This window comes from Sus scrofa, chromosome 4 (assembly GCF_000003025.6).
Source record: "Sus scrofa isolate TJ Tabasco breed Duroc chromosome 4, Sscrofa11.1, whole genome shotgun sequence".
Lineage (NCBI taxonomy): Eukaryota > Metazoa > Chordata > Mammalia > Artiodactyla > Suidae > Sus > Sus scrofa.
This window is the reverse complement of record NC_010446.5, coordinates 50,178,599-50,206,061: the sequence shown is the minus strand read 5'-3', so window position 1 is coordinate 50,206,061 and position 27,463 is coordinate 50,178,599. Positions and strand designations below refer to the sequence as shown.

The following is a 27,463-nucleotide window of genomic DNA, read 5'->3' as shown; positions in this document are numbered from 1 at the left end:
AATGGAATAATAGCCATAAGAAGAATACAATCCTGCCATTCGCAATATTTGGATTGACTTGGAGGGTAATATGCTAAGTGAAGTAAGTCAGACAAAGATAAATACTGTATGATATCACTTATATGTGGAATCTAAAATATACAACAAACTAGTGAATATAACAAAAAAGAAGCAAACTCACAGGTAGAGAGATCAAACTAGTGGTTACCAGTGGGGAGAGGGAAGAGAAGAGAGACAATATAGGGGTAGGGGATTAAGAGGTTCAAACTATTAGCTATAAAATAAACTACAAGGATGGGGTTCCTGTTATAGCTCAATGGGTTAAAAATCTGACACAGTATCTGTAAGGATGTGGGTTTGATCCCTGGCCTTGCTCAGTAGGTAAACAAACCAATATTGCTGCAAGCTGTGGCAGAGTTTGCAGATGTGTCTAAGATATTGCAATTCAACCCATTATCTGGGAACTTCCATATGCCGCAGGTGTGGTGCTAAAAAGAAAAAAAAACCTACAAGGATGTACTGTACAACATGGGGAATATAGACAATATTTTACAATTACAATAAGTGGAACATAACCTTTAAAAATTGCGACTCACTATATTGCACATACGTCACTTAATATTGTACAACGACTCTAATTAACATTTTTTTTTAAGTGACTGGTCTCTAATTCTTGGGTACAAGATTTCATTTGTATCTATTAAATCAAGCTTGTTAATTGGGTTCTCAAATCTTTTATAACTTTAATAATTGTCTTTGGTTGCCAGATCATTCAATAGCTGTGTGTTCATGTCTCATATTTTGATGGTGTCTTTGCCAGTTTATCTTCTAATAATGTTGGCTTTATGAGTATTTTTGATTCATCATAAGTATTTTATTAGGTGCATACATATTTAGAATTGGGAAATTCAATGGTAAATTAAAACTTTTACCATTTTCACTAAAATAACTTTTGTTTTAAAGTCTATTTTGAATAATTTTATTTAGCAATCTCTTTTAGTTGCTGAACTTAGTTGATATTAACTTACTCTTCCTATTGACATATTTTCAGTTGTTTCTACCATCTTATCACTTTTTTTTTTCTTCTGCTAATTGTTAGCCTCTCTGTTTATTTTCTTTAGTGATTATCTTACCATTCTACTCCAGCTTCAGTACACACTTTTGTTTTTTAGACTTTGGAGATCCTTTTTACTTTCTAGAGAATTTAACAATTATTAAAAACTGTTGTAATTATACTTTATCTAGAAATTTATCTTATAACAACCAATTACAATAAAAAAATAGAACAAAAACATACATTTTCCTGTATTTCAGTGAAAGACACTTTGGATATCTGGTCTACACTATAGCTGGAATTAGAACTCCAAAATATTAGGACACAGTAGCTTAAGTTTGAAGCTGAGGTTTCTTTTTTTTGTAATACAGATTTGGTCATTCCTTCCTTTTATCTTTTTTCTCTCTCTCTTCCTTTTTGCCTTCTTTAAATATCTAACATATACTGAGTGTTAATTATATAATTAACAGTATTATAGGCATTGAGAATAAGATATATGCGCTAGAAATGCTGAAGACTGGCATCCAGACTGCTGAAAAGAGAAATGGCTCCATTTTTTAAAATGGATAGCAACTATATATTATTTTGCTAATTTAATAAAAACGGTTATTAGACTCATGCATCTAAGGATGTTGAATTATACACTTCTAGGCCATATTTTAAATAGTTGGTATCTTATTCAGTTTTTTATATAGTTAATTATATTAAACAAAATACATACTTAGGTTAATTCACATTCTAAAGGGCATTACTTATAGATTTGGTTATAAACATTCGTGCTTGTGTGTGTGTGTGTGTGTGTGTGTATTTTCTTCTCAGTGAAGCTTTGGATTTTAAATTTTAAAAATCAGTTCTGGTTAAAAGTTCAAAAAATGTTCTTATAATCCCTCATTCACATCCTACTCACTCTAGCTAGTGTGTAATTATGTGAGGTATCTTCACTCTCTTTGCTCTATCCTATAATTGCTTTCCTTCCCAAGGCTTCTGTGAGTTGCCCTTCAAAGTCATGCTGGGACCTGCTATTTTTCAGTACGGATATTGCCTTATGATATGCTCAATGTCATTTCATTGGAGCAGAAAGTTAGTGGAATCTACTTTCCGCCAGGCCTTTGTAGCTACCAAAAAGAAATATCACTATTAAATAAGTCAGTTGCCATTATTGAGTCCTTATTCTACTGTATTAAAATTTTCAGATGATCTTTTTTATTCTGGGGGTACTTGCATATCTAATTGTCAAGTTTAGTTTATGATCCTTGTTACTCCATAAGTGTTTAATTGAGTTAGTGGTTATGGCTGACTCATAAACCCATAAAACCCTTCAGTGGTAAACTAATTAGCTGCTGCACCTGCCCTCCAAATAATTAACATCATTCATTACTAACAATCAGCATCAGGGTTATTATAACTTACCACTCAGCTGTCTAAAGCAGAGACTTTCAAACTTTTTTGATTATAATCCAGAGTAAGAAATGCATTTTCCTGGTCAACTCAGGAAACACACACACACACACACACACACACACACACACACACACCCTACAGGTACGACAGACTGATAATTTTTTTCTGTTCTCCTCTATTCTATCCATTTTCACTTAAAAACATACCGACCCCCTAAAGAGTTTTATTGCCTATTAATGGATTGTGATTTACAGTTTCAAAAACACTGGCTAAAAAAAACTCACACTGAAACAGAAAGTTAAGAAGAATTATAAGTGTTTCCTTTAAAATTTAAACTTACTTGTTTCCTTCACCATCATACACCCATCTAGTAGTTCCAATTCCTTCATAGTTTGAAGCCCAGTAATACATACAGGCATTAATGTGCAGAATAAATAGCAAGTATCCAGTTGTTCGAATGACTCTGTCAAGGAGAATAAATGCCAAGTAAGACTCATGTTGTTTCTGGAATACAGCCTATTTTAACATTTTCTTTTCCATAGTCCCCACTGAATCTCCCTGCTTTAAATTTGTGAGCTGTTAATTCTCATTAGTACAGTGTAAAATGATGGTGCCATCACATGTTTTCTGATTGCCGTGTCTTCACTGAGACTGACAGAGTGGAGGAAAAAAAAAATTCTTTCTTTTCACAGATTGTATGAGTCAACACCCTGAAAGACATGCCTCTAGGGTCACCTCTCCACTTCGAGTCTCATAAAATGCACCACGCTGATTTCACTGGATATCTCTGAAAAGCTCATGGGATTTTATGTTATGATTGACTGACTATAGAGGTCTCTGGGCAAGTTAAGTTCTGAGCAGCAAATGAATGAAAATTCAGATTAGAACGAATTTGTCATGAGAGAGATGTAAAGTCAACTTGTGAACAAGCATGTTTGTCTGTCCTTGTTCTCACTGAAGCAGGTAATATGTCCTCTTTTTTTTTGGTCCTGTAGTCTTCTAAAATCTAATATAATTTTCATCTCACTTCAAAACGTTCAAATCTGTTTTAGAACAAAGCCCAGTATTTTACAGAGCCCCCAAATCTGACATTATTCCCTTCTCTTTTTCAGAGGGTCATATTCTTCATAAATCCTGACTAATATGTTATACCATTGCTCTCTCTCCCACCCCCAAAGTTCACTGAGTTATGTTACCTGTAGATATATGCCTTGTTCATTGTAGACTCTAGGTGATGATTAAACTCAAAAAATGAAGTGTACTATGAGAAAAGAAGAAAAAGAAATCCAAAAGTACACCAGTTTTAAGTACATCTACATAAATAAAACAATAAAAAATAGATTTTGTTACTGAAAATAATTCTATCCATATTTAAAAAAAAATTAAGGTCTGTTTAAAGGTATTTTCCTCTGCGCAGTGCATTTTAGCAAAGTGCCAAACTTCCATAGCTTCTTGCTTTATTTTATTTCTATCCTCTGGTTATCATCTTGTTTGTAATGCTTATTGAAAATCAAGCTTAAAAAGATTTTTTTCCTTTTTTTGTTTTTAAAGCATATAATAGAACTTGATTCCACAATAATTAAAATCATATCCTACCAAAACATAAATAAAATAGGAATGGAATAATATAATACATTGAAGTCATAAATAGGTGTTAAGCCCTGTTGCTCATCACTACCATTATACTTAAGCAAATTGCATTAAATATATAGTTATTTCAAATAAAATTTAAAGTTCAGTAAATATTAGCATTGGTTACCTATTCTTGACATTGTTCACAGATGCAGTGAGTTTATATGCATTTAATCCAAAGAGAATTGTTATTTGCCTCAAGTTTTTTTTCTTTATATTACCTCTATCTGAACCCATCCATATTCCTTCCCTACACACCCTCCTACTTACCACCTCTTCTTTTTAACCTACATGCAAGAGCAAGAGCATGGAATCCAGAGACAAACACCAATCTCATCTTTGCTATCTACTAGCCTTGCAACCTTGGAAAAGTCTTTTGTTTCCATACTTTGGATTCCTCATCTGTAAAATGGGGGCAATAAGAACGTGTTTCCTAGAGGAGTTGCATGCATGCATGAGTTAATGCATTTAATTATATAATGTACTTAGACTCATTGGCTCTCACAGATAGATTATTTAGCTCAAAATTTCATCCAATGTAGATATGACTGTAATAGAACATTTAGTATTAGAAAATATCTATAATAGCAATCATTATTCGAGTAGAAATATACACGAATGAATTGTTTTTCTAGAATTCCTGAGTAGGAAACATCCATTAAACATTCAAATTAAGATAATTTCAACCCCCCCCCCTTTTTCGTGGTTGCATCTTATGACATATTGAAGTTCCCAGGCCAGGGATTGAATCCCAGCCATAGCTGTGGCAATGTCAGATCCTCAACCTACTGTGCCACAGTGGGAACTCCCAGTTTGTGGTAACTTGTTTATCGTATGCTCTTAATAAAGGTTTGCACCAAAGGTACATTTTAAAATTTAGCTTAGGAGTTCCTGTCATGGTTCAGCGGAAACAAATCTGACCAATATTCATGAGGATGCCTATTAGATCCCTGGCCTTGCTCAGTGGGTTAAGGATCTGGCTAGTGTAAGTCACAGACGTAGCTTGGATCTGGCCTTGCTGTGGCTATGGTGTAGGCTGGCTGCTACAGCTCCAATTTGACCCCTAGATTGGAAACTTCCATATGCCGTGGTGTGGCCCAAAAAAGCCAAAAAAAAAAAAGGTAAAAAATAAAAATAAAATTTAGCTTATTCACTGTAGAGAAAATTTATAATTTTAACCTGTTATGTCATGTATAATTTAGAGACAAATAAGTATTTTTCCTGGGGAATCATGCATTAACATTATACACATGTGGAAATGACTGGACTATGGGGCTATGAAGAGAAGACTGATGTTGGCTTTCAAGATCTACATTCCAAAAAAAAAAAAAAAAACCTTCTGAGCATAGTGAGCTCTGTAGGGATATAGAGATGGAGGATGAAGAGTTAGCATTTTATAAATTTTTATTATAATGCCAGATAAACACTCTAATCCATAAGAACCTGAGTCTCTCTCAAAGTTGGTTGTCTCTGAGCAGTGGCTTCTTGAACTGGAAATTTGATGCTAAACAGCCAACTCACTAAGCTGCTTAGAATGTTAAGTGCTGCTCAATCTAAACCCACATTCTGTGGTGAAATCAGAAATCTCTAGAGTTGTCTTTAATGTATGAGAATATAGAGTAAAGTCCCTCTTGACTTGGAAAAATCTTGAGCGTGGAAGGAAAGTCCTTCTGGTCTGGAGTTATTTGCCCACTGAATATGGTAAAGCATTAGGAATCAGAAAATTATGTGATAGAATCCAGATACTGCCACTCGCCAGCAGCGTGTCTAGACAGATTTTTTTTTTTTAACCTGCTAATTCTCATTTTCCTCATCTCTAAAATGAGGCTGTTTGGAGGAATAAATGAAATAATGGATATAAAGTTTAACAAAGTATGTAGCCCTGAGATGATATAACCTGGAGATGTGGTTGGATTCTGACCTAGAGATGTGGGTGGATCCTGAGGGTAAAGACCCACCCACATTTCTAGGTTATGTCATCTTGTCTTCCTGAGACAACCACCTAAATTGACAAAATCTTTGGTATTCCCTTAAATAACCATCTAAAATTGACAAAATCTTTGGTATTCCCTTAAAGAAGGCTGTCTAGTATTAAAGACAATATAAAATTGAGTATTAAAGACAATATAAAATTTCACATCCTGACTCTCCTCAGATTCATTTTAGGTACATGATAAAGCTACGAGTTATAAAATATTTATGTCTTAGAATCTTTTTTGAATAGATAATACATTCTTATAGTTCAAAAACAACAGTTCAAAGTCTTTTCTCCTATTCCTGCCCCTATCCATTTGATTGTCCCTCCAGCCTCCCATCCCACTTCGGTTAACCATTTTTATTAGATTTTTTTGGTAGTATTCCACTGCTTATGCAATACAGAGAAGTAGAATACTTTTCCCTTTTTGTTACAAAAATTAGTATTGTTCTATAAACTGTTTTGTAACTAGCTTTAAAAAATATTTCATACTTTTTCTTTATTAGTATATGTTATATTCTGAGTGATCAGTAATTTAAAAAATATATATTTTTTTATGGTTGCACTCTCAGCATATGGAAGTTCCTGGGCAAGGGACTGAATCCAAGCCATAGCTATGACCTATGCCACAGCTGTGCCAATGCAGGATCATTTAACCCATTGTGCAGGGCCCTGCATTGAGCCCTTGCCTCCTCAGCAACTTGAGCTGCTGCAGTGGGATTCTTAACCCACTTCACACAGTGGGAACACCCCAGTTTTTTTTTTTTTTTTAAACTTAGAAGTTTAACTTGGAGGTCTTTATCAATTCATAGAAAACTTTTTATTTTTGCATTACAAAGTATTTTGTTGTATAGATGTACTGCAATCTCTTTAAATGTCCCTCTTGATGAACATTTGAATTGTATCAAAGTATGTAAATAGGTTTATTATGCAAAAATGTGTTTATATTGAATTTTATTTTATCTCATTTTATTTTTTATCTTTTTAGGACCGCACCCACAGCATAGGGAAGTTCCCAGGCTAGGTGCTGAACTGTAGCTACAGCCACCGGCCTACACCCCAGCCACAGCAATGCAGGATCCGAACCATGTCTGTGACCAATACCACAGCTCAAGGCAATGCTGGATACTTAACTCACTGAACAAGGACGGGGACTGAACCCACATCCTCATGGATACTCGTCAGGTTCATTGCCACTGAGCCTGATGGGAACTTCTATAACTATAGAATTTTGGATAATTAACTTAGAGGTCATCTACTCTAATACTCTCCTTTTTACAGCCAATATTCCAGGCATTCACTGACTATGTAATAAAAAAAGAACAAATGGAAAATAATAGAATTATAAAATATTCATTTGTAATTATAGTTGTATTTAGAAATACAAAAGCATTCCTATCTTAAGTTATAAAAATACCTGTTATGAGATGTAGAATCAAAACAAGCAGGAGCAACTTTTACCAGTAGAAGCAATAATGTTTTTCCTTCATTCAGTTTTTAAAATTTATAGCATTGACGAGGGCAGAAAAATGGAGGACAGTTTGGGAAAAATTAAGAATGTAATACTTCAAGATTTCCATTATTATAAGAAGACAATTAAATATAGCTATCTTACCTTTAACATCCTATTTATCCTAAATATTGGTTTAAATCCAAAAAAGAGGTAGAAAACATCAAATGGCATTATTGATGCGACATCCAACTGTTGGAAGAACACATTCACAATTATGTTGTGTTTACATGCTTTTTTGAACATGAATTGATTTATACCAATGTATGTAAAAGCTGACCAGTCATCATGAATTATTTGTTGTTTAATACGAAATTGCTTTTAGTTAGATGTGCATGGTGTTCTTGAAAAGTGTATTAATACCATGAAAACAAGAACACTATCTCGTAGCCTACTTCCAATGAATTTCCTTTCCAACGTCATACAACTGATCTTGCCTTAGGCACTTCATTTTCTGGGATTTTTTGAGCTGTCACATGTATTTCAGAGATGGCAAGGTCGCTAATGTTAAAATATATTTTAATAGTGTTTTAAGCATGGAACTCTTGGGCTGAAAATTGAGCTTATTCTTGATTTTATTTGAAACTACTGGACATTCATTGTAATGATATATATTTATATTTTAGCCAATTCTTCAATGTTCAGGGTTGATTATATTGTTGGTGGTTCATCTAGAGTCCTCAGTTCTTTCTACTGCTGTCCACTTTAGATCACGTTGCTAGCAATAAACTGCTGTGAACATATCTATCAGAGACTGTGCAGGCTAAGAGAGAGGAAAGAAATCAGTCCCATTTACAATTAATCAATAGGTCTAATGGTAGAAGATATTGGAAGTACTATTAGAGCTAAAGATACATATTTTTAATTTGTCATCTATTTAAATTACTCTGGCTTTCTATTACCCTAGTAATTGTGAAATGATGACATCACACTTGCATACTTTTCTGACTGTAGTGATAACAATAAAAATTGTTTTATGAAAGATCATTATTCATTTCCATTAATTTTTATCTCATCTTGAAAAATAGGGTGCATTAAAAAACATTTAATTTATTGAAGACAATTAAGAGCAGTTAAGACTTTTCTGTAAGACTATACATATAAAATAGAAAGTTGAGGCAATTAATTGTGTATTAGAACTTCAAAGCTTAGTTCTGTTTAAAAGAAATGGGACTTTCAGTTTGAATAAACCACATTGGATATTATAAAAAAATTACTTACTAAAAGTATTGACTAAAAATTGCATAATATAATCTAACCTCATCGATGTTATCCTACAGATATTGAGCCTCATAACAAATTGAGAGGTGTACAGAGCAGTTACTAAAATAATGTCTTATAAATAAGCAAGCAGGGGCATGGAACTGTTGACTTGCCTGGTGCTATTTCAGCATCCAACTGCTTGACTGTGCATCTGGCTTTTCTATGCAGTTATTAATTGTGTTTGATATTAATCCACTAGGGTGGATTTGTCTAGATAGAGAGGATTTATTTCTTATTGAATTATACAAAATTGAATTAAGCATTGACTAACACTGTACTCTGTGCAAGGAACTTTGCAAAGTGTGTTGGGTTGAAATAAGAGTAAGACATTGTTTCTGTGCTCAAGAAATCAACAATATAATGGTGGAATAACCAAGCACAAAAACAACTATAATACAATGCTATAAGAATTGCGGGATGCACTAAGGAAATTCAAAAGGAGAAATGACTGTAATTAAATAGATGTAAAAGTTTACATTTATAAACTGAAATTAAATATACGAGTTAATTTGCTCTTATTCAAATTCAAGAAAGTGATTAAGCATTTGGAATAAGCTTTGTTGCACTTATAAAACAATTAATCCTCTTTGTAGTGTTCATCAAATTATTTTAGATCTTTTATGAATATGTCTAAGAAAGTGGCAATATTTTACAAAGAAAATTGGTTGGTGATAAAAACAAAATGAAAGAAATTTTAATCACCATAGATAGCCAATAGAGACAATTTGGTACGTAACCCAGATTTGTACTTTTAACAAAATCTGGAGCCACTAATTAAGTGTTGTCCTTGAAATTGGAGGTTGGAGGTCACTCAAACAGATTGGGTAACCTTGGATAACGCTCCAAATTTCGGTCTAATTCTCAGGGTTAGGAGGAAAAATAAGAGATAATAAAGTACTTTGTAAATAATTATGGGTGAGAAAAACCATATATCGATGGAAAAATATTATACAGTTATGTGAGAGAAGAAAGTTGATATGTTATCTAAATAATTGCTTCTTTTTTTTATTTTGCTTATACCAACAAGAAAGAAATAGGAGTAGAAATAATTTTGTGGACTTCTACATCATCATGCTACATGAATTAGAGTCTAGAATTCTGTATGGACAAGACAAAGTACACTCCATACTCATCTACTGATGTGAGTGTGTGTGTGTGTGTGTGTGTGTGTGTGTGTGTGTGTGTGTGTGTGTGTGTGTGTTTATCTTTCTAGGGCTGCACCCGTGGCATATGGAGGTTCCCAGACTAGGGGTTAAATTGGAGCTGTAGCTGCTGGCCTATACCACAGCCATAGCAACATGGGATCCAAGGAGTGTCTGCAACCTACATCAGCAGCTCACAGCAACGCCAGATCCTTAACCCAATGAGTGGAGCCAGGGATCGAACCCGTATCCTCATGGATGCTAGTTGAGTTCATTAACTGCTGAGCCATGATGGGAACTCCTATTGATGTTTAAATAGGAATATAAATGTGGGCACTAAGATTTTGTTCTGCCTAATAAAGACTCACATGTTGAATTATCTATGTTGAATTACACATTTGCATATCTAAAGAAGTATATCATGTAATTTTGAGAAGCAAAAACTTTGCCTAGTAAAACTTTGTCTATATAAATTTTGTTACAAAGGCTACAATTTTGAAAGTAGATTATTATTTTTTTCGGTACAAATTTACAGGTGGGACTTAGAGTCAAAATGGTATTGGATTACCTGAACAATTTCAGAATTGTAGGTCACCTACCTGAAATTTTCTAGAACTTCTGTAGTGTCTCTTCAGTTCATTTGACTCCACCTGAAATATGTTATATTTATATTTCATATTAATTTTAGCCAATTTCATTAATCATTTTCTCACTTAAAATATTTATAGCTCCTTCTTTCTATTAGTTCCTCCCAACATTAGCCTATAAATATGCTCTTTCTTCCCATATCTTAAATCATAAAATCTTCCATGGCTTTGTTTCCTTTTTATCATTGCTCTATTGTTTGTCATACTCAAGCTTCTCAAGAAAGTTGCCTACCTTGCTTTGCTCCACCTCCTTCCCTCATATTTATTCCTCAATTCATGAAAATTTGGTGGCAATTTGACTTTTGCTCACTTCCCTTCTTCCATCAAGGCTATCAGTGTGAAAGCCAACAATGTCCTCCTAATGATCACACCCAGGAAGTCCTTTATAATTCTAACATTCTTTTATGGAACTCACCATGTTTTAAAATTACACATACATTTCTTGGTCCATTTATTTAAAATAAGTTTACTCCATGAAATGGCAATCTATCTCAGGACAGGTTTGATTTTGTTTAGCAACTAACTATACATAACTAGTGACTAGTATATATTAAAAGCCCAAAAATATTTGAGTGGATGAATAGATAAAGGAATGAAGAGATGAAAAAATTTTTTTTTGACGTATTTGACTTTGGAGAACGATTTGGTCCTTGAAACTATCTCTTTCCAAAAGATATGTAATGACATTCTTGCTTTACTTCTTCATTTCCAACTTTCCAGTGTTCTTGGATTCTAAGGCTAGCCATTAAAAAAATCTATATTTCCTAGGATTCAGCCTTCTCCTCTTTTCTCTTTCTATTAACTTCCTGGGAAATTTCATCCACTTTCACAGTTTCAAAATCACCATGTTGATACTACAAACCTCACCTCCCCTTAATATCACTTTTTGGAGCTATTAACCTGTATAGCAAATGCTTATTGTCTTCCTCACTTAGCAGTTCTACTCACCTCAAATGTAACCTGCAATGAAGCTGAATTCATCATCATTCTCCATTTCCCCTCAAGCCTAACCATGTTCCTCCTTCTGCTGAGAAGCCCAGGAACACCTTTGTCTCCACTGGATAGTAATCCTAGACAATTCACTCTCAGCCCTCATCTAATCAGCAACCAAGTTCTGCTGATTCTCCTTCCTAAAATTTTCTCATACCTATTTTCTCTTTTGGGCATTGGTTTCCTTGCCTTTTGTCTTAGCTTTCTTTGAATATTTCTACAATGGCAGCCAGATGATCTTGCTAGATTAGATCATTAATAATTCCTATTTATGTCAATTCCTATGATTCCAAATGACTTAAAGAAGAAAATCCAAGCTCCTTTTCATGCTACACATGGCTCTCCTTTTTCTGTTTCACTTACCTCTAGCAGCATCTCACACTTAGTCTGTTTAGCAGTGCATCAGTTTCTTACTTTGATATCTTTACCTATTCTGTTCCCAGAACTTGGGACGTATCTTTCACTTTTTTATGGGGACAAAGGTGTGCAGATAATTTAATTCATCCCTCAAAATTTGGACCAGGTGTTCCATCCTTTATACAATTTCCTCTGCATCACCCAGCCCCAAGGGCTTACCTTTTTTATGACTCATATCACAAAACCCAACGATTTCCCGTAAGAAGAAAAAAAAAAAAAAAAGGGAGTTCCCGTTGTGGCTCAGTGGTTAATGAATCTGACTAGCATCCATTAGGATGCAGGTTTGATCCCTGGCCTTGCTCAGTGGGTTAAGGATCTAGCGTTGCCATGAGCTGTGGTGTAGGTTGCAGATGTGGCTTGGATCCTGCGTTGCTATGGCTGTGGTGCAGGCCAGCAGCTCCACATTTGACCCTTATGGGAAACTTCATATGCTGTGGGTGCAGCCCCCCCCCCCCAAAAGACAACCCCCTCTCTCCCCAAAAAAACCCTCTTTGGTGCACTAAATTAATTTGGCATCATTAAGCCTTCTGAGGATCAGCATACTTACTGGTATCAATTAGGCATTTATTTATTTATTTTTGGCCATCCCTGTAGCCTGCAGAGGTTCTGGGGCCAAGGACTGAACCTGTGCTACAGCAGTAACCAGAGCCATAGGAGTGATAATTCTGGATTCTTAACCTGCTGAGCCACTAGGGAACTCCAGGCACTTTTTTTCCTTTTCTTCTTCTGCTTTTCTAGGGCCAAACCTGTGGCATATGGAAGTTCCCAGGCTAGGGGTCTAAGCAGAGCTACAGCGGCTGGCCTAGCCCCAGCCATAGCAACGCAGGATCCACGCTGAGTCTATGACCTACACCACAGCTCAGGGCAATGCCAGATTCTTAACCCACTGAGTGAGGCTGGGGATTGAACTGGCACCCTCATGGATACTACTCAGGATCATTACCTGCTGAGTCACAACGGAACTTCCAGGCACTTTTTTTTTTAACATGTAACCCTATTTAACTCTTTCTTTCTCTCTCTTAAAGGCTTACTTTAGAAAGGGTATGATAATTGCACTTAAGCATTTCTCCAACAGATAGTCTTTGAAGACTTTTTTTTTTTTTTGTCTTTTTGCCATTTCTAGGGCCGCTCCCACGGCATATGGAGGTTCCCAGGCTAGGGGTCGAATCGGAGCTGTAGCCGCTGGCCTACGCCAGAGTCACAGCAACTTGGGGTCCGAGCCACGTCTGCAATCTACACCACAGCTCATGGCAACGCCGGGACCTTAACCCACTGATCAAGGCCAGGGATCGAACCCACAACCTCATGGTTCCTAGTTGGATTCGTTAACCACTGAACCACAATGGGAACTCCTGAAGACTCCTAACTAAAGTATTATTATATTTATTTATTGTTTATCTCTTCCTTTAAGCAATTCATAGAAATTCCAAAATTTCACAGAGATATAAATGTTTCAGGAATAATAATATTATATAAAACTACCATGTAGATTAAACAGTTATTCAAGGAAAGAAAGTGTTTGAACTAAGACTGCCATTCTTCACTCCTTCAAACATTTCCTAAGTATACCCTCTGAGTTCCAGGGAAAAATAGGGAAATGAATTGAACACTGCCCAAACTCTCAAGAAATTTATTACCAGGTAAGAAAGTGAGATATTAGTAGATGCAAACTATTACATTTAGAATGGATAAGCACCAAGGTCCTACTATATAGCACAGGGAATTATATTCACTCTCTTGGGATAGACCATGATGGAAGATTACATAAGCAAGGGTATATATATATATATAAAACTGGGTCACTTTGGTGTACAGCAGAAATTGGCACAACATTGTAAATCATCTATAATTTAATAAAAAAGTGAAACAAAGAAAGTGAGATATATATACAAATAGGAGACAAGAGATTAGTGTGTGGACATTCATTCATTTGATTCAGTCAGCAATTTACAGCACATCTTCTAGAAGCCAGACCCTGGGCTAGGTATTTACATTGTCTTACTTAGTCTTACAATAAGTTTATAAGGTGGATGGTACTAGTCCTATTTTATAGATGAAAAAGATAGTACTCAGTGAAAGGGTAAATTATTTTCCTAAAGCATTGCTATTAGTAAATATCAGGGGTGAAATTTGATGCTGGTATATTTGTTTCTATTACATTATTGTGAGCTTAATTGTTATTTAACAATATGGGGACCTGATGTATAGCACAGGGAACTCTACTCAATATTCTGATAAGCTATATGGGAAAAGAATTTGGAAAAGAATGGATATGTGTATATGTATGACTGAATTACTTTGTCGTGCAGCAGATTATCCCAACATTATAATCAACTATACTTCAATAAAACTTAAAAAAAAAAACCATGGAAGAATTAGTAAAGTGTGCACAGCACAGAGAAGGGAGTGGTTAATCTCCTCCAGATTTATAAATAGTAACCCCAGTTTATAAATAGTTACTAAAACACTATAATGGTGGGCCTGCGAGACATGGTCACTAGGCGGCCCTGAGTGTTTCCATGGACCCTTGTGATTGGTAGGCTTAGCAAAGTGCTGTGCATTTAAATCTCACATCTAAATAACCGCCACTGTCAATTCCGGCTCTCTTCGTGGTCTCTATAAAGGAAATTTTAGATAGATTTTTTTTTGTTGGTTCTTGAGTCAAATTCTGTTCTCTGTGCAGTACCATTTTTTGAAGAAAGATATTGCATATAAACACTATGGAAAACTTGTAAATCTTCCCAGTTCCCTTTATTGTGGCCTCCAGGACCTTAGTCTGGTATCTGTTTTCTCTCAAGCTCTTGGGGAATTAATATTTCTATCCTCCAGCCCTGGAATATCTGGCAACTAGGTATTTAATAAACATTTGTTGAATGAATGAATGAATGTTTTGTCCAACAAGGTCATATAGATAGCTAAATGTAGTGAGGTCTTCAGGTTGGGTACTCAACTTGAATAGTCCTCTTACCAAAATGTAATCAAGTTTCAAAGGCTAAAACTACCTACTCTAAATTAAAGAACCCATTAAATTACATTTTAACAAACAAAGCAATTAGTTCCTGCTCTGTATTTGCAGCTTGGGATAATGTATTTTAAATAGGGCCCACTGAGTGTGTTTTTATTGGTTATTTTTCTTGGTTTTAACACTCCATTGTGTGCAAAGGCCTTTTAGAAAATTGAAAATAAAAGTCTTTCTTTACTGATTTTGTCATTTTCCATTTGTCAAACATTGATTTTCTCCCCCTTTGTGCATCTAATGGAGGTCAAAATTAGCGCTCTTTTTTTTTGCGGGGGGGTGTTGTTTACTTATTTGCACATCATCATCATCATTCATCAAACTGCTAGTAAGCTCTGGGGATCATGCTGGTGAGTTAACTAATACTCTAAAATCTGCACAATGAGTATTTGAATAGATTTTTGCTATAGTTTTAGTTTTGCCTTTAGAATTTATTCCTAGAAAAGATTTCAAATACAGGAGACATTCCCTAACAAATAATATTTTTTTAAAGAAAAAAAAATAAGTCAAATGACTCCTTTCAGCTTTCTGATAATTTAAAATCATCTGGAGATTCAAAATAAAGTATTCAGAAATTTACCTCTATTCTTTAAAAGCATATATGAATTCAAGGTGCCATACAGTTGGATGCTATGCTCTTCCTACTGTGACCTTGGAGGATTTGTTCTGTGTGGCCCTCATTGGGGCTGTGACAAGGATATCACAGTGGCCATCAGTTGGAAAGGAAGCATCATTCTAGTTAGCTAGGGAAGGGCCTGTGGGCAGAGGTATAAGAGGCTATAAGATTTGGGTACAGTGCTTGTGGAAATATATTCTATTTCTGTATTAGATTGATTGGATTGGTTATGAAATTCCCTCAACAGGAAGAATAAATTCAGAAGATAATTTCTTCTAAGGGTAAGAATGTTTCTGAGATAGACTGCTGCATTTGATGATAAGGAATGGAGTGTGATGAATCTGGAAACTGAAGAGTGAAAAGAAGATAGGCACCAGACACAGTTCCAGGCACCTTACATACATCAAGTCAGTCAGTCTTCCCATCAGTACTATGAAGGTGCTATTGTTATTCCCATTTTTAAGATGAGGAAACTGAAGCACAAGGAGGAAACTGAAGCACAAGGAAATTCATGGTCCTCAGCACATGGTGAGTGGTCAATGGCTGTTGTGTTATTGTTATTATTATTGCAAGTATTATTATACTGGTGGTTCCAGTGGTTAAAGACATACAGACAGTGAGAAAATAAAGCAATGTTGTTACCAGTCAGACATTAAATAAAGCAATGTCATAAACTTTTTTTTGTAGTTCAATCTGATATTCCTTTGTCAGTTTTTATTTCTCCCAAGCCCTACTTACTATTATGTCTCCTCCTCTCATAAACTGGAGTCTGGGTTGGATTAATAACAAATCAAAAAGGTAGATGATGTCGCATACGATGTCCGTGAAAAGCCAGTAGTGGACGTTGTCTGGTGTTTGATATGGAAAGACGACGCGCAGCGGTATAAGCCAGCAGTTCCAATTATAAGCAATGGTGACAAGCAAGAGCCACAGAAGATAGAATCGATCTGGAAAAATAGCGACTGAAGTAATCCCGCGGCAGGTAAAAAAAACCTTAAAATAATTCTGTTGCTTAGTTTGGTAAAGTTGGGGCACTTCCCCCTGGAGATAAGCAATTTGTTTAAGAGGTTTTATTGAAAACATTTCAGCACGGTTCTGCCCCTAGAGCAGAAGCACCGGGATTTGCAAGGGATGTTCAGTCATCTTGTCAGCTTTTCTTTCTCCTAGAGATGTGCCCACTGAATCTGTCCCCAAGAGTAACTACACTAGTTGGATCAGGAAAGGGGAACCCAGGAAAAGTTGGAGGTACCGTGTCCGGGAGAACTTCCTCAGAGGGCTTTCTGCTTGTGGGTAGTTACCCTGCAGGGCCACCCAGTACCAGTGAGCCAAAGGCTCCAGCCTGCCTGCAGGGATGTGACTGAAGTGAGGAGGGGAAGAATTAGCTGGTGAAAGCAGTCCCTGACCCTGCACACATGGCTTTCCTATACCCAAGGAAGGCCGTGGGAAGGGATTTGTTCAATGAAATTAATTAACAATGTGAAGCCATATGTTAGAAGATAGATATTTTATCAAAATTTTTCTTTTTTGAGGGGTGGGTTTGTCAGTGAACATACTGCTGAATGCTTTGGGACTTTTTTCAAAAGTAATTATGTACAGACAAGCCCTGGACTGTCTTATAAAAACAGACAGGAATATTTAATCTATTTTCACCAGAAAGGGGAAAATGATTCATTGTAGTAATACAGTTTAAATTCTGCTTTCTAGAGAGAATGCGGGCAGGGAAAATGGAAGCTCTTTTTGACTTTGGGTTTCAGAGGTTCCTGGTAATAGCCAGCCCTCCCACTGAGATGGTCCACCATTTGATGGTACCTGTGTAGGAGTCAATGCTTTGTGGAAGTCTAATTCGCTTTAGGTACTCTGTCAGAGGCACCTTCTGGTAAGGTTCTTCTTTTAGCTTAGCACTGCTTTCTTGTGTTGATGATACAACTGTGGGCTTTGCTTTTTAGGAAAAAAGCGAGGAAAACATTTTTAAGAGGTTAGGTTAGCATAGCAAAGAAAAAACTTGGATTTCTTGGAGTCAAAACATTCCAGAAACTTCTTTCCCTTTCAATGCAGGCAAATGAGGCATTTCATGACATTTAATACATTGTCATTTATGAGAATATCCAGATAATGAAAACAATGAAATTTGGATATAAATAGCAGATTTCAATCTCACTAATTAAGTGTCCCAAAGGTTATCACGAAAGGAATGTTTTAAATACCGAGCTTCATTCCCACGTACATGGAGCAGAAATAATGCTTTGGATTTACACTGAACAGAGAAATTACAAATTACACCCTCCCACAGGTTTTAGTTTCATGTATCTTTAGCTGCATATATATCTTTCTAGTTATGGGTAAGTAAAGCTCAAAATATTGCTTTCAAATAATTCAAATCTTTATCAAACTATGGTGACTATATTTTAGACTCTTCTCTTTAAAAAGAAACTAGTATACAATACGTAGTTTATTTTGAGAAGCCAATTTCCTTTCTAAAGAATTATAAGGAAACTCTCAACTCCATTCCATGTAACTAACAATTTTATTTTTATTTATCTTTTATTAAACAACCAAAATTTCTCCTCTACTTTGTCTATACATATATAAATGTTTTATATAGATGTAATCTTGGTATATATACTATATATCTCTATATATGACATATCACTTTTGCTTTCTGTTGTATTTACTAATTTTTCATAAATGCATTTCTATAATTATGAGACTGATAATTGTCTTTCCCCTTATGTGATTAGCTCATTGATGTCCTTTGTTCTGTTGTGTACTTAGATAGTGTTCTTGTATTTTTATTATAAATGCTTTGTAGGGAGTTCCCATCATGGCTCAGTGGTAGTGAATCCAACTAGTATCCATGAGGATACAGGTTCCATCCCGGGCCTCGCTCAGTGGGTTAAGGATCCAAAGTTGCCATGACCTCTGGTGTGGATCACAGACATGGCTCAGATCTGGCATTGCTGTGGCTGTGGTGTAAGCCAGCAGTTACAGCTCTGATGTGACCCCAACCTCGAAACTTCCATATGCCTCCAGTGCGACCCTGAAAAAAAAGCTTAAAAAGAAGTGCTTTGTATAGTGTAGGTATTATTAATTAATATTTGCAATAAAACTTGCTAGAGCAGATATTGTCATTGGCCTGCACATTATACCATGGACCGGAGGTCATGTGCAGAGGGATCTGCGTCTTTCTCTCTGGAGATTTTCTCCCAGCTGGTTTGTGGAGTGCTGGAATATTAGGTACATGTCCCAGCAGCAACCCTTAGCCATTGAAGGACAGGACTTAGTGGATTGATACCCCATCTTCCTCTATCAGGATAATTCTTAGGTGTTATCCACATACATTTCAGCTGAAGCAAATCCCAGTGGCCCACAGCAGTAATTCTGTCATTAGCATATTTTTATTGTCTTAAATCCCTTCTCTATCTCTCTTACCACTCTCACTTCCCTGGATCATTCTTAACATAAAATATTTGTAGCTAAATCTTTGTCTTGGAGTCTGCTTTTAGGGGAACCTGAACTAAAACATTTGCAGAATACATGTTCACTCATAACCTCCTCCTTTCCAGTACTTTGAGGTAACACTGCTCACCAGTTTTGGGGCTGGCTTCAGGTGAGGACAGTTCACCTTCCACCAACTTTCTCTTGTAGAAATCTGTTCTCTGACGCAGTCTTCTCACCAGATTGTGTAGTTGGGCATCGGCATACTCATTAATAACTGGGGCTTCAAGCGGTTTGCTTTTTGGATGAAAGGAGAAAAAAAAAAAATGATGACAGAGTTGGCCATGAGGAGATACACACAAGGAAGGGGTTATCTTCACTTTCCTTATATACCCAACATTATTAAGTGCTCCTTCCACAATGGAAAAGAACAACTCAAGAATTACGTTTGCTGGAAATAGTGCCTATGCAATACAGATTTGCCATTGAAAAATTAGAATCCTGGAGTGCCTGTTGTGGCACAGTGGAAATGAACCCAACTAATATCTATAAGGATACAAGTTCGATACCTGGCCTTGTTCATTGGGTCGGGGATCTGGCTTTGCCTTCAACTGTGGTGTAGGTCACAGATGTGGTTCAGATCCCATGTTGCTGTGGCTGTGGCATAGGCCAGTAGCTGCAGCTGCGATTTGACCTCCAGCCTGAGAACTTCCATATGCTGCAGGTGTTGCCCTAAAAAGAAAAAAAAAAAAATAGAATCCACAAGTACCAAATAACTGTTCTTGGCCATATTGAATCTTGATGACTATAACTCTGCCATTAGATCGTATCCTGGGAAGATAAAAAGCTGTAAGTGTCACGGTAGGCAATGCCATTAATGTGGGTTTTTGGTGTATATGTTCTGCATAACCCAGGGACAATGATTATTGTAGATTTTACTCACATAATTAATAGTGTTATGTGACTGAGTTGACTTTTATGATAAGGAAATTATATAGGTGGGTCTGATATCATCAAATGAGCCCTTTAAAAACAAGCAGAGAATTTTTCCAGCTGGTGACAGAACAGAAAGTCAGAGATTTTAAGCAAAAAGGAATTTTACCTGAAATTAATTCCCCATTTTTGGCTTTGAAGGAGAAAGAGGCCCCCTGATAAGAATTGTATGAAGCCTCTAGGAGCTGAGATTGATCCCTGGTGCATTGATAGCAAGGACACAAGGACCTCAGTCCTACAGCCATAAGAAACCACATTCTGCCAATAATTTGAGTAAGTTTTGAAGTAGATTCTTCTTCAGTGATTCCAGGTAAGAACTCAGTCAGGCCTGGCTGACACCTTGATTTAATCTCTGTAAGACCTTAAGCATAAAACCCAACCAAGCACTTGAGAATTCTGATCTAAGGAACTGTGAGCTAATAAATGAATGTGGTTTTAGGTCTATAAGTTTGTGATAATTTGTCATAGAAATTGATAATTAGTTGTAGAAAACTAATTTATCTCATATGTTTTAATGAATTTCTTTTCTCTAAGAAAACATACAAACACAGTATAACATATAAACCAGTATATTTCATAATGATCTAGGTTTCCCTCACTCCCTGCCTTTCTTTTGAGGTCTGAAACTGGGTCTACATGGGCCCATATAGGTTCTAACCAGTCTCATCTTCTTACATCCATAGCTGCCCTTTCCATCTCACTTCCAGACTGGAACCCATGGGGTTCACATTGGCACTCGTAACCAGTGGATTCCATTTAAATGGGACCTTAATATGAACCCTTCTCCTTTAATCTCCATTTTCCACATGAATCACAAACACATCATATCTGATTGTTTACAAAGTCCCAGACTACTGATGTCTTTCTCCCTCCTCTTCTAATTATCATCATATAATTTATATGCATCAAGATTCTTCAGGTGTGTCCCACTAAGACCTTTACAAACAATTCAAGGATGGTGAAGATGGAGTGTCAATGGAAGCAAATCTGATACATATTAAGCAATACAGAAATAAGAGGGCATTAGGTACACAAAATCAGGAAAACTTTTTTTTTCTGATCAAGAAATGCCATTTATATCATTTAACAAATTTCTGATTAAAAATCTTAACATGCCTAGCAGTTATTGAGCAGTTATTGAGTTTCTACATTTTGTATCAGAAATAGAAAGATGATTTAGACAGAGGCTATTCCTATGGAGGTTCACAGTTTAATGGAGGAGGCAAGGAGGTAAACAAGTAGCTAATAATAAGTAATTAAAAATATGTACAAAATGCCATGCTCACATTGAATTTGGCCTGCAGTATCAAGGAGAGGCTTCACAGAGAAAGAATCCTTAGTTCGAAAGGATTAGAAGGACTTTGACAGAAAAATGAAAGAAGGAACTTCCAGATCTTGAGGACAGTATGTTCAAAGATGTGAAAAAAAAATCATGACGTGTTCAGCAAGTATTTTGGTTTGACTGGAAGAAAGTGTGCCTGTGGAGGGGGCCAGGTGGTGGTGGGGGTGACAGGAGTGATGGGGGTTCTGTCTGGACAGGTGAGTGAGGTCAGCTTTTGATGGTTCCTTATGATGGGCTTAGGAGTTTAAACATTAACCTGAAAGCTGATGGGAACCTGTGGAGAATATTAGGCAAATGAGGAGTATAAGGAGATAGACGTTTTGGAAAAGTAACAATATGGGAGAGTTGAAGAGGAGCAGGGTAAATGCATGGAGGTGAGGAAGGACGTTAATAGGTTAAAGTTGATGAGGAAAAAAGAGAGTGACTAAAGAAGTATTTTAGAGGCAGATCAAAGAATTTGAACTTTTTGGATAAATCCAAATAATCAAGAATAATTTGTACAAGAGACTATATTCACTAAGATCACTATTACAAGAGACTAGATCCATGAAAACATTAATATAAATTGGAATTTAGAAATGAAATGGTTGTATGAAGTGAGTATATGAAAAAAATGAGTTGTGTGGACATACATTGTGTGTGTGTGTTCAATTCATGGTATTTATAGGACCTCTTGTAATAAGACTTTGTTTGTGATACCCATGAAGAATTCAGGTATACAGTTTTGGCAACAAGATCTTGATGATTCAGTGCATATTGGATATTTAAAGCAATGTTAGTATATGACATAATCATCAACTGACATTCTCAAGGTCAAGAATGGTATATTTTCTTTATATTTCACGAGATCTAGGACAATGCAAATTTTCAAATAAATGCTTACCCACTACTTCCAACCTTTTTTTGGACCTTATTTGATGTGTCTCAATGCACTAAAATATCTATAAAAAATAAAGATGAGTGTTGGTGGATCATTAACTGTAAAGTCAGATAGTCAAACTGTCAAAATGTCTAATTCAAGCCCTAAGACCTAAGGAGAATGTTTTCCTTTCTTGAATTATCTATAAGCCCTGTTGTCCATATAATTGCCACTTAACACAAGTTTGTACTATACAAATATACCTCATAGTTAAAATACTGAAAATTATATTAGAAAGCATGTCAGCATTTCTAAACCATAGCTGTACTTTAGCTACTATGTACTTCTCTTTTGTATTAGCTGAGCATTAATATGTCAATCTATTATAGCCTTTTTTTCCCCCCAGCTCTTTTCTACAGTAATCCTTGCCTGTTTTCTTTCCCACCTAAACACTTACAGAAGCCATGAGTGTATTTATCCTTAGGTAATTTTGTGAATGAAAGAAAAAGTTAAATGGAGATGAAAAAACATATATTTCATAGAATAAACAAAGACGTGAGTGGAAGTATAAGAGGGAACCAATGGATATGCCTTACATAATAATGCTACATTTGAACTATATTTGATAATTCTAGTTTATATTATTAATTATATTTATTTCTGTTTAAGACAATAATTGTGACATATGGAAGTTCCCAGGCTAAGGGTGAAATCAGAGCTGCAGCTGCCAGCCTATACCACAGGCATGGCAAACCAGACCCAAGCCACATCTGTGACCTATGTCATAGCCTGTGGCAGTGCCAGATCCTTAACCCACTAAATGAGGCCAGGGATTGAACCTGCATTCTCATGGATACTATGTCAGGTTCTTCACTCACTGGGCCACAATGGGAACTCTTAATTGTATAATTTTAAAAGAATTGTTTCTCACAATTTCTTGATGAAGATTTGGGAAACAGTAAATATATTTTATAAATTTTGGTAAACAAACATGAATGGAAAGTTTTATTGGTAGTCATCTCTGATTGAGATGGGTAATATTTTTAAAATTTTATATGTACCTATGGAAGAATAAAGAATTGGTTATTGTTAAGTACAATTTATTTCTTTTTTTGATAGGAAACTCTTCTTTAAAAACAGCTGATACCCAGTAAGAGAATTATAGCAGTATTCCTCACTTTCTAAAGTCTAATGACTGGAGTCCAATCAGAGATATAGGCAGAAAAAAAAAATTATATAATCAACAATTGGCCCTGTGTCTGGAATTGCAGAAAATTTTGCTTTCCAGGGCAATGCATCACAGTAATATTGAGATGGGTTAAATAGACCTTTCTTTTGTAAAGTGATAGGAAAGCCAGTGTGAAAGGAATGGTCTGCAGGTGTACCCAGGAATATCAGTAGCACTGGGAACTATGTCTAGTCACTTATAATGGAGCATGATAGTGTGAGAAAAAAGAATGTATACATGTATGTGTAACTGGTTCACCATGCTGTACAGTAGAAAAAAATAATGTTTGGGGAAATAAAAAATTAAGAAAATGAAAAAACAAAACAAGAAGGAGTACATAGGTAAAGTGTAGATTTTGAAATTGATTCTTTTAAATTGGTATTTATTTGAACTCTAGGAAAGTTTTCATGTACACATTGAATAGCTTTCTGCCAGAGTAAACTCAGAATGTGACTGTATTTGGAAACAGGATCTCTACAGATGTAACTATTTAAGATGAGGTCATACTGGAGTAAGGTGGACCTTTCATCTAATGACTGGAGTTCTTGTGAGACGGCCAAGTGAAAACACAGAAGAGTCACACTGGGAGAATGCCATGTGTCAACAGAGGCAGAGACTGGGGTGACACATGTAGAAGCCAAGAAATACAAAGGATTGCTAGTAATGACCAGAAGCTAGGGGGGAGACATGGAACAAATTCTCCCTCAGAACTTCCAGAAGGGCCATCCTTGCCAATACCTTGATTCCAGGCTTCTAGCCTCTAGAACTGTGAGAGAAAATTTCTGTTGTTTTAAGCCCCTCAATTTGTGGTAATTTGTTATGGCAGCCCTAGGAAACTAGCAGGACTAAAACTGGATGACTGTGATACCACATGGGCAGCACAGATGGAATCATAAGTTGTAAGATAAATATAAATACATTAAATTTAGTATATGTTAAACTTGAGGTGTGAATGAAGAATTAAGGTCTTTAAAATACATTCAGTATATCAGGCAGTAGAGAATTTGGGTCTGGAAGACAGTAGGGGAGACAGAACTGGATATGTTGAACAAGGAATCACCTGTCTAGAGGAGATGGTGGAAATTGCACAGAACAAGCAGGGATTGGGAAGTCATAACCTTGGAATTTGCTGACATTTAAGGAGTGTCCTAAGTAAAAGACCTGAGAAATAGCTATTATGGAGGTAGAGCTGAGAAAGAAAAATGTCACAAAAGTTAGGGAAGCTAAGAGTTCGAAAAAGGAAGTCAGTAGTGTTTTATACTGTACAGAAAGTGAGTAATACGGGCAATAAAAGAAGACTTGAAATTTAGCAAGTAAGATTTCATTGGTAGTTTTTAAGAAAATTGGTTGGGGAAAAGTATAATGTCATCAAATTTTGTCATTTTTCTCCTCATTTGTCTTAAAAATATTTTGTAAGAAAAGCACTTAGAATCTGCCTTTGTTAGCTAAATAATATTTTAGATTTCCATTCATTAGTTCCTAAACTCATTTGAAAGTAGTATTTCTTTCCAGTAATAAATTCTTCTTGAATAACTTTTGGCTTTTGCAAACTTTGCTAGATTCTTCTTAATGCCTAATTAAGAATTAATTCACATTTCAGTGGCTTAACTCGTTAAAAAATTTCAGTTGGTTAAAGTCATTAAAACCTGCTATTTCTGTCTTAAATAATACGTAAGAATTAGGCAAATGATATACACATTTCGGGAAAGAGGTGGTCAAGATGGAGGAGTAGGAAGACCCTGAATTCACCTCCTCTCACAGGCACACACAAATTACAACTATTTACAGAGCCCCCATCCATGAGAAAGACCTGAAGACTAACAGATTTTTTTTTTTTTTTTTTTTTACAACCAAAGAGATAAAGAAGGGATCACAACAAGGAGTGTAGGATGGGTGGAGACATGGCGCTGTCAGGACCCACACCCCAGGGCCAATTAATCACAAATGGGAGGAATATCACAATCACAGAGGTTCTCCCCAAGTAGTGAGGGAATTTGGCTCCTCATCCCAGTGGTCCTCCATTTGGGAGGTGAACCCCTAGATTGTCAGGCTTTGAAAACCAGCAGGGCTTATGTTTGGGAGAGCCAGAAGGCAACAAAAAACAAAGATTCTGCTCTAAAAGAGTGTCTATGAAATCTCACACACTACACATCCTAGCACAGAGACAATAGTTTAAGAGGAGCCTGGTTCAGATCTGCTTGTTGATCTTGAAGAGCCTTCTAGAGAGGCAGGAGGCAACTGGGACTCTCCTGGGAATGGAGATGCTGGCTGCAGCCGTTTTGGGGAGCTTATTGCACTCTGTGGACACTGGTGCTAAAAAGCGCCATTTAGGAATCCTCCCTCTAGCCTATTAGCACCAGTGGCTTACCTGCCTACCAGTGGATTGGCACCAGATCCATTGTCTCCTTTACTATACTGCAAGTCATGAGGGTATCTTGCTGCAGCCACTGGCAGGTCCCTTGGCGTCCCCCAGCATAAGTAGCCAGGCATGTGGGGACTCACCTCCACTTGCCAGTAGGTCACAGTCACTGCATGAGGCAATTCCTTGCAGTCAAGTGAATGGGGAGAGCCTTGCTTACCAGTGTGCCCACAGGAGTCAGACCTACTACAACAAGAGGAGGGCACGCAGCCCACAAAGGGGCACCCCTATTTGGTCACCCATCTTTGGTGACCAGAGGGGAGTGTGTTGCTGGGTCACATAAGGTGTCTCCAACATAAGGTCTCTTCTCCAAGATTGAGAATTGTAACTCAATTACTTAATACATAGAAATAAAAGCTGTGGGATGGAAATCCTGTGAAATCAGATTGTTATGATCATTATACAACTACAGATGTGATAAATTCATTTGAGTAATAAAAAAAATTAAAAAAGGTAAAAACAAACAAACAAACAAAAAAGAAATAAACACAGAGAATTAGGCAAAATGAAGAGACAAAGGAATATGTCCCCAAATAAGGAATAAGACAAAACCTTAGAAAAAAAACCAAATGAAATATAGATGAGTAATTTACCTGAAGGAGAGTTTAAGATAATAATCATAAAGATACTCATTGAATTTGAGAGAAGAATAGATGGCACAGAATTTCAACAAAGATAAAAATATAAGAAGAACAAGAGATGAAGAATATAGTAACTGAAATTAAAAATACACTCAAAGGAATCAATAGTAGATTAGATGATATAGAAGAATGGATCAGTGATCTGGAAGACAGAGTAGTAAAATCACCCCAGCTAAACAGATAAAAAGGAAAAGAATTTAAAAAAATGAATGCTACCTAAGAAAACTTTGAGGAGTTCCTGTTGTGGTGCAGAGGAAACAAATCCTACTAGTATCCATGAGGATGCAGGTTTAGTCCCTGGCCTTCCGGTGTTGCTCTGAGCTATGGTGTAGGTGGCAGATGTGAGTAGGATCCCATGTTGTTGTGGCTGTAGTTCAGGCTGGCAGCTGCAGCTCTGATTGGACCCCTAGCCTGGCAACATCCGTGTCACAGGTGTAGCCCTAAAAAGCAAACAAACAAACAAAAAAAACCAACAACAAAAACAAAAAAATACTGAGATAATATCAAGTGTACTAACATTTATATTACAGGAGTGCCAGAAGGAGAAAAGAAAGAAAAAGGAAAAATACCATTTGAAAAGCAGTAAAAGTAACCACTTATGTACAAGGTTCTAATAAGACTACCAGCTGATTTAAGAACTATCAGCTGAATTTAAGAGATTATCAGCTTCAAATAATCACACACACATATATGAATATATATATATATATATAAAATTATATTTAAATTTCATGGTAACCACAAACCAAAAATCTGTAGATACATACACAGAAAAGAGAAAGAAATTCAAACATAACACTAAATTAGTCATCAAATCACAAAGGAAGAGAGCAAAAAAAGAAAGAAAGAAAAAGAACTACAAAACAGAAGTACCCACCATGGC

The 27,463-nt window shown here is 36.2% G+C and overlaps 1 protein-coding gene across 1 annotated transcript in view; it reads right to left on the bottom strand.

Moving 5' to 3' along the window:
- Window positions 1–27,463, bottom strand: part of CNGB3 (cyclic nucleotide gated channel beta 3) — a 150,338-nt gene that overhangs the window by 57,203 nt on the left and 65,672 nt on the right. Inside the window, exons 4-10 of the mRNA XM_003125585.6 lie at window positions 19,250–19,395; window positions 17,473–17,601; window positions 16,402–16,610; window positions 10,577–10,627; window positions 7,678–7,764; window positions 3,652–3,716; window positions 2,796–2,918 (exon numbers count right to left, since the gene is read on the bottom strand). Coding sequence (XP_003125633.3) covers window positions 2,796–2,918; window positions 3,652–3,716; window positions 7,678–7,764; window positions 10,577–10,627; window positions 16,402–16,610; window positions 17,473–17,601; window positions 19,250–19,395 — 810 coding nt within the window. The remainder of the gene's footprint in view (window positions 1–2,795; window positions 2,919–3,651; window positions 3,717–7,677; window positions 7,765–10,576; window positions 10,628–16,401; window positions 16,611–17,472; window positions 17,602–19,249; window positions 19,396–27,463) is intronic.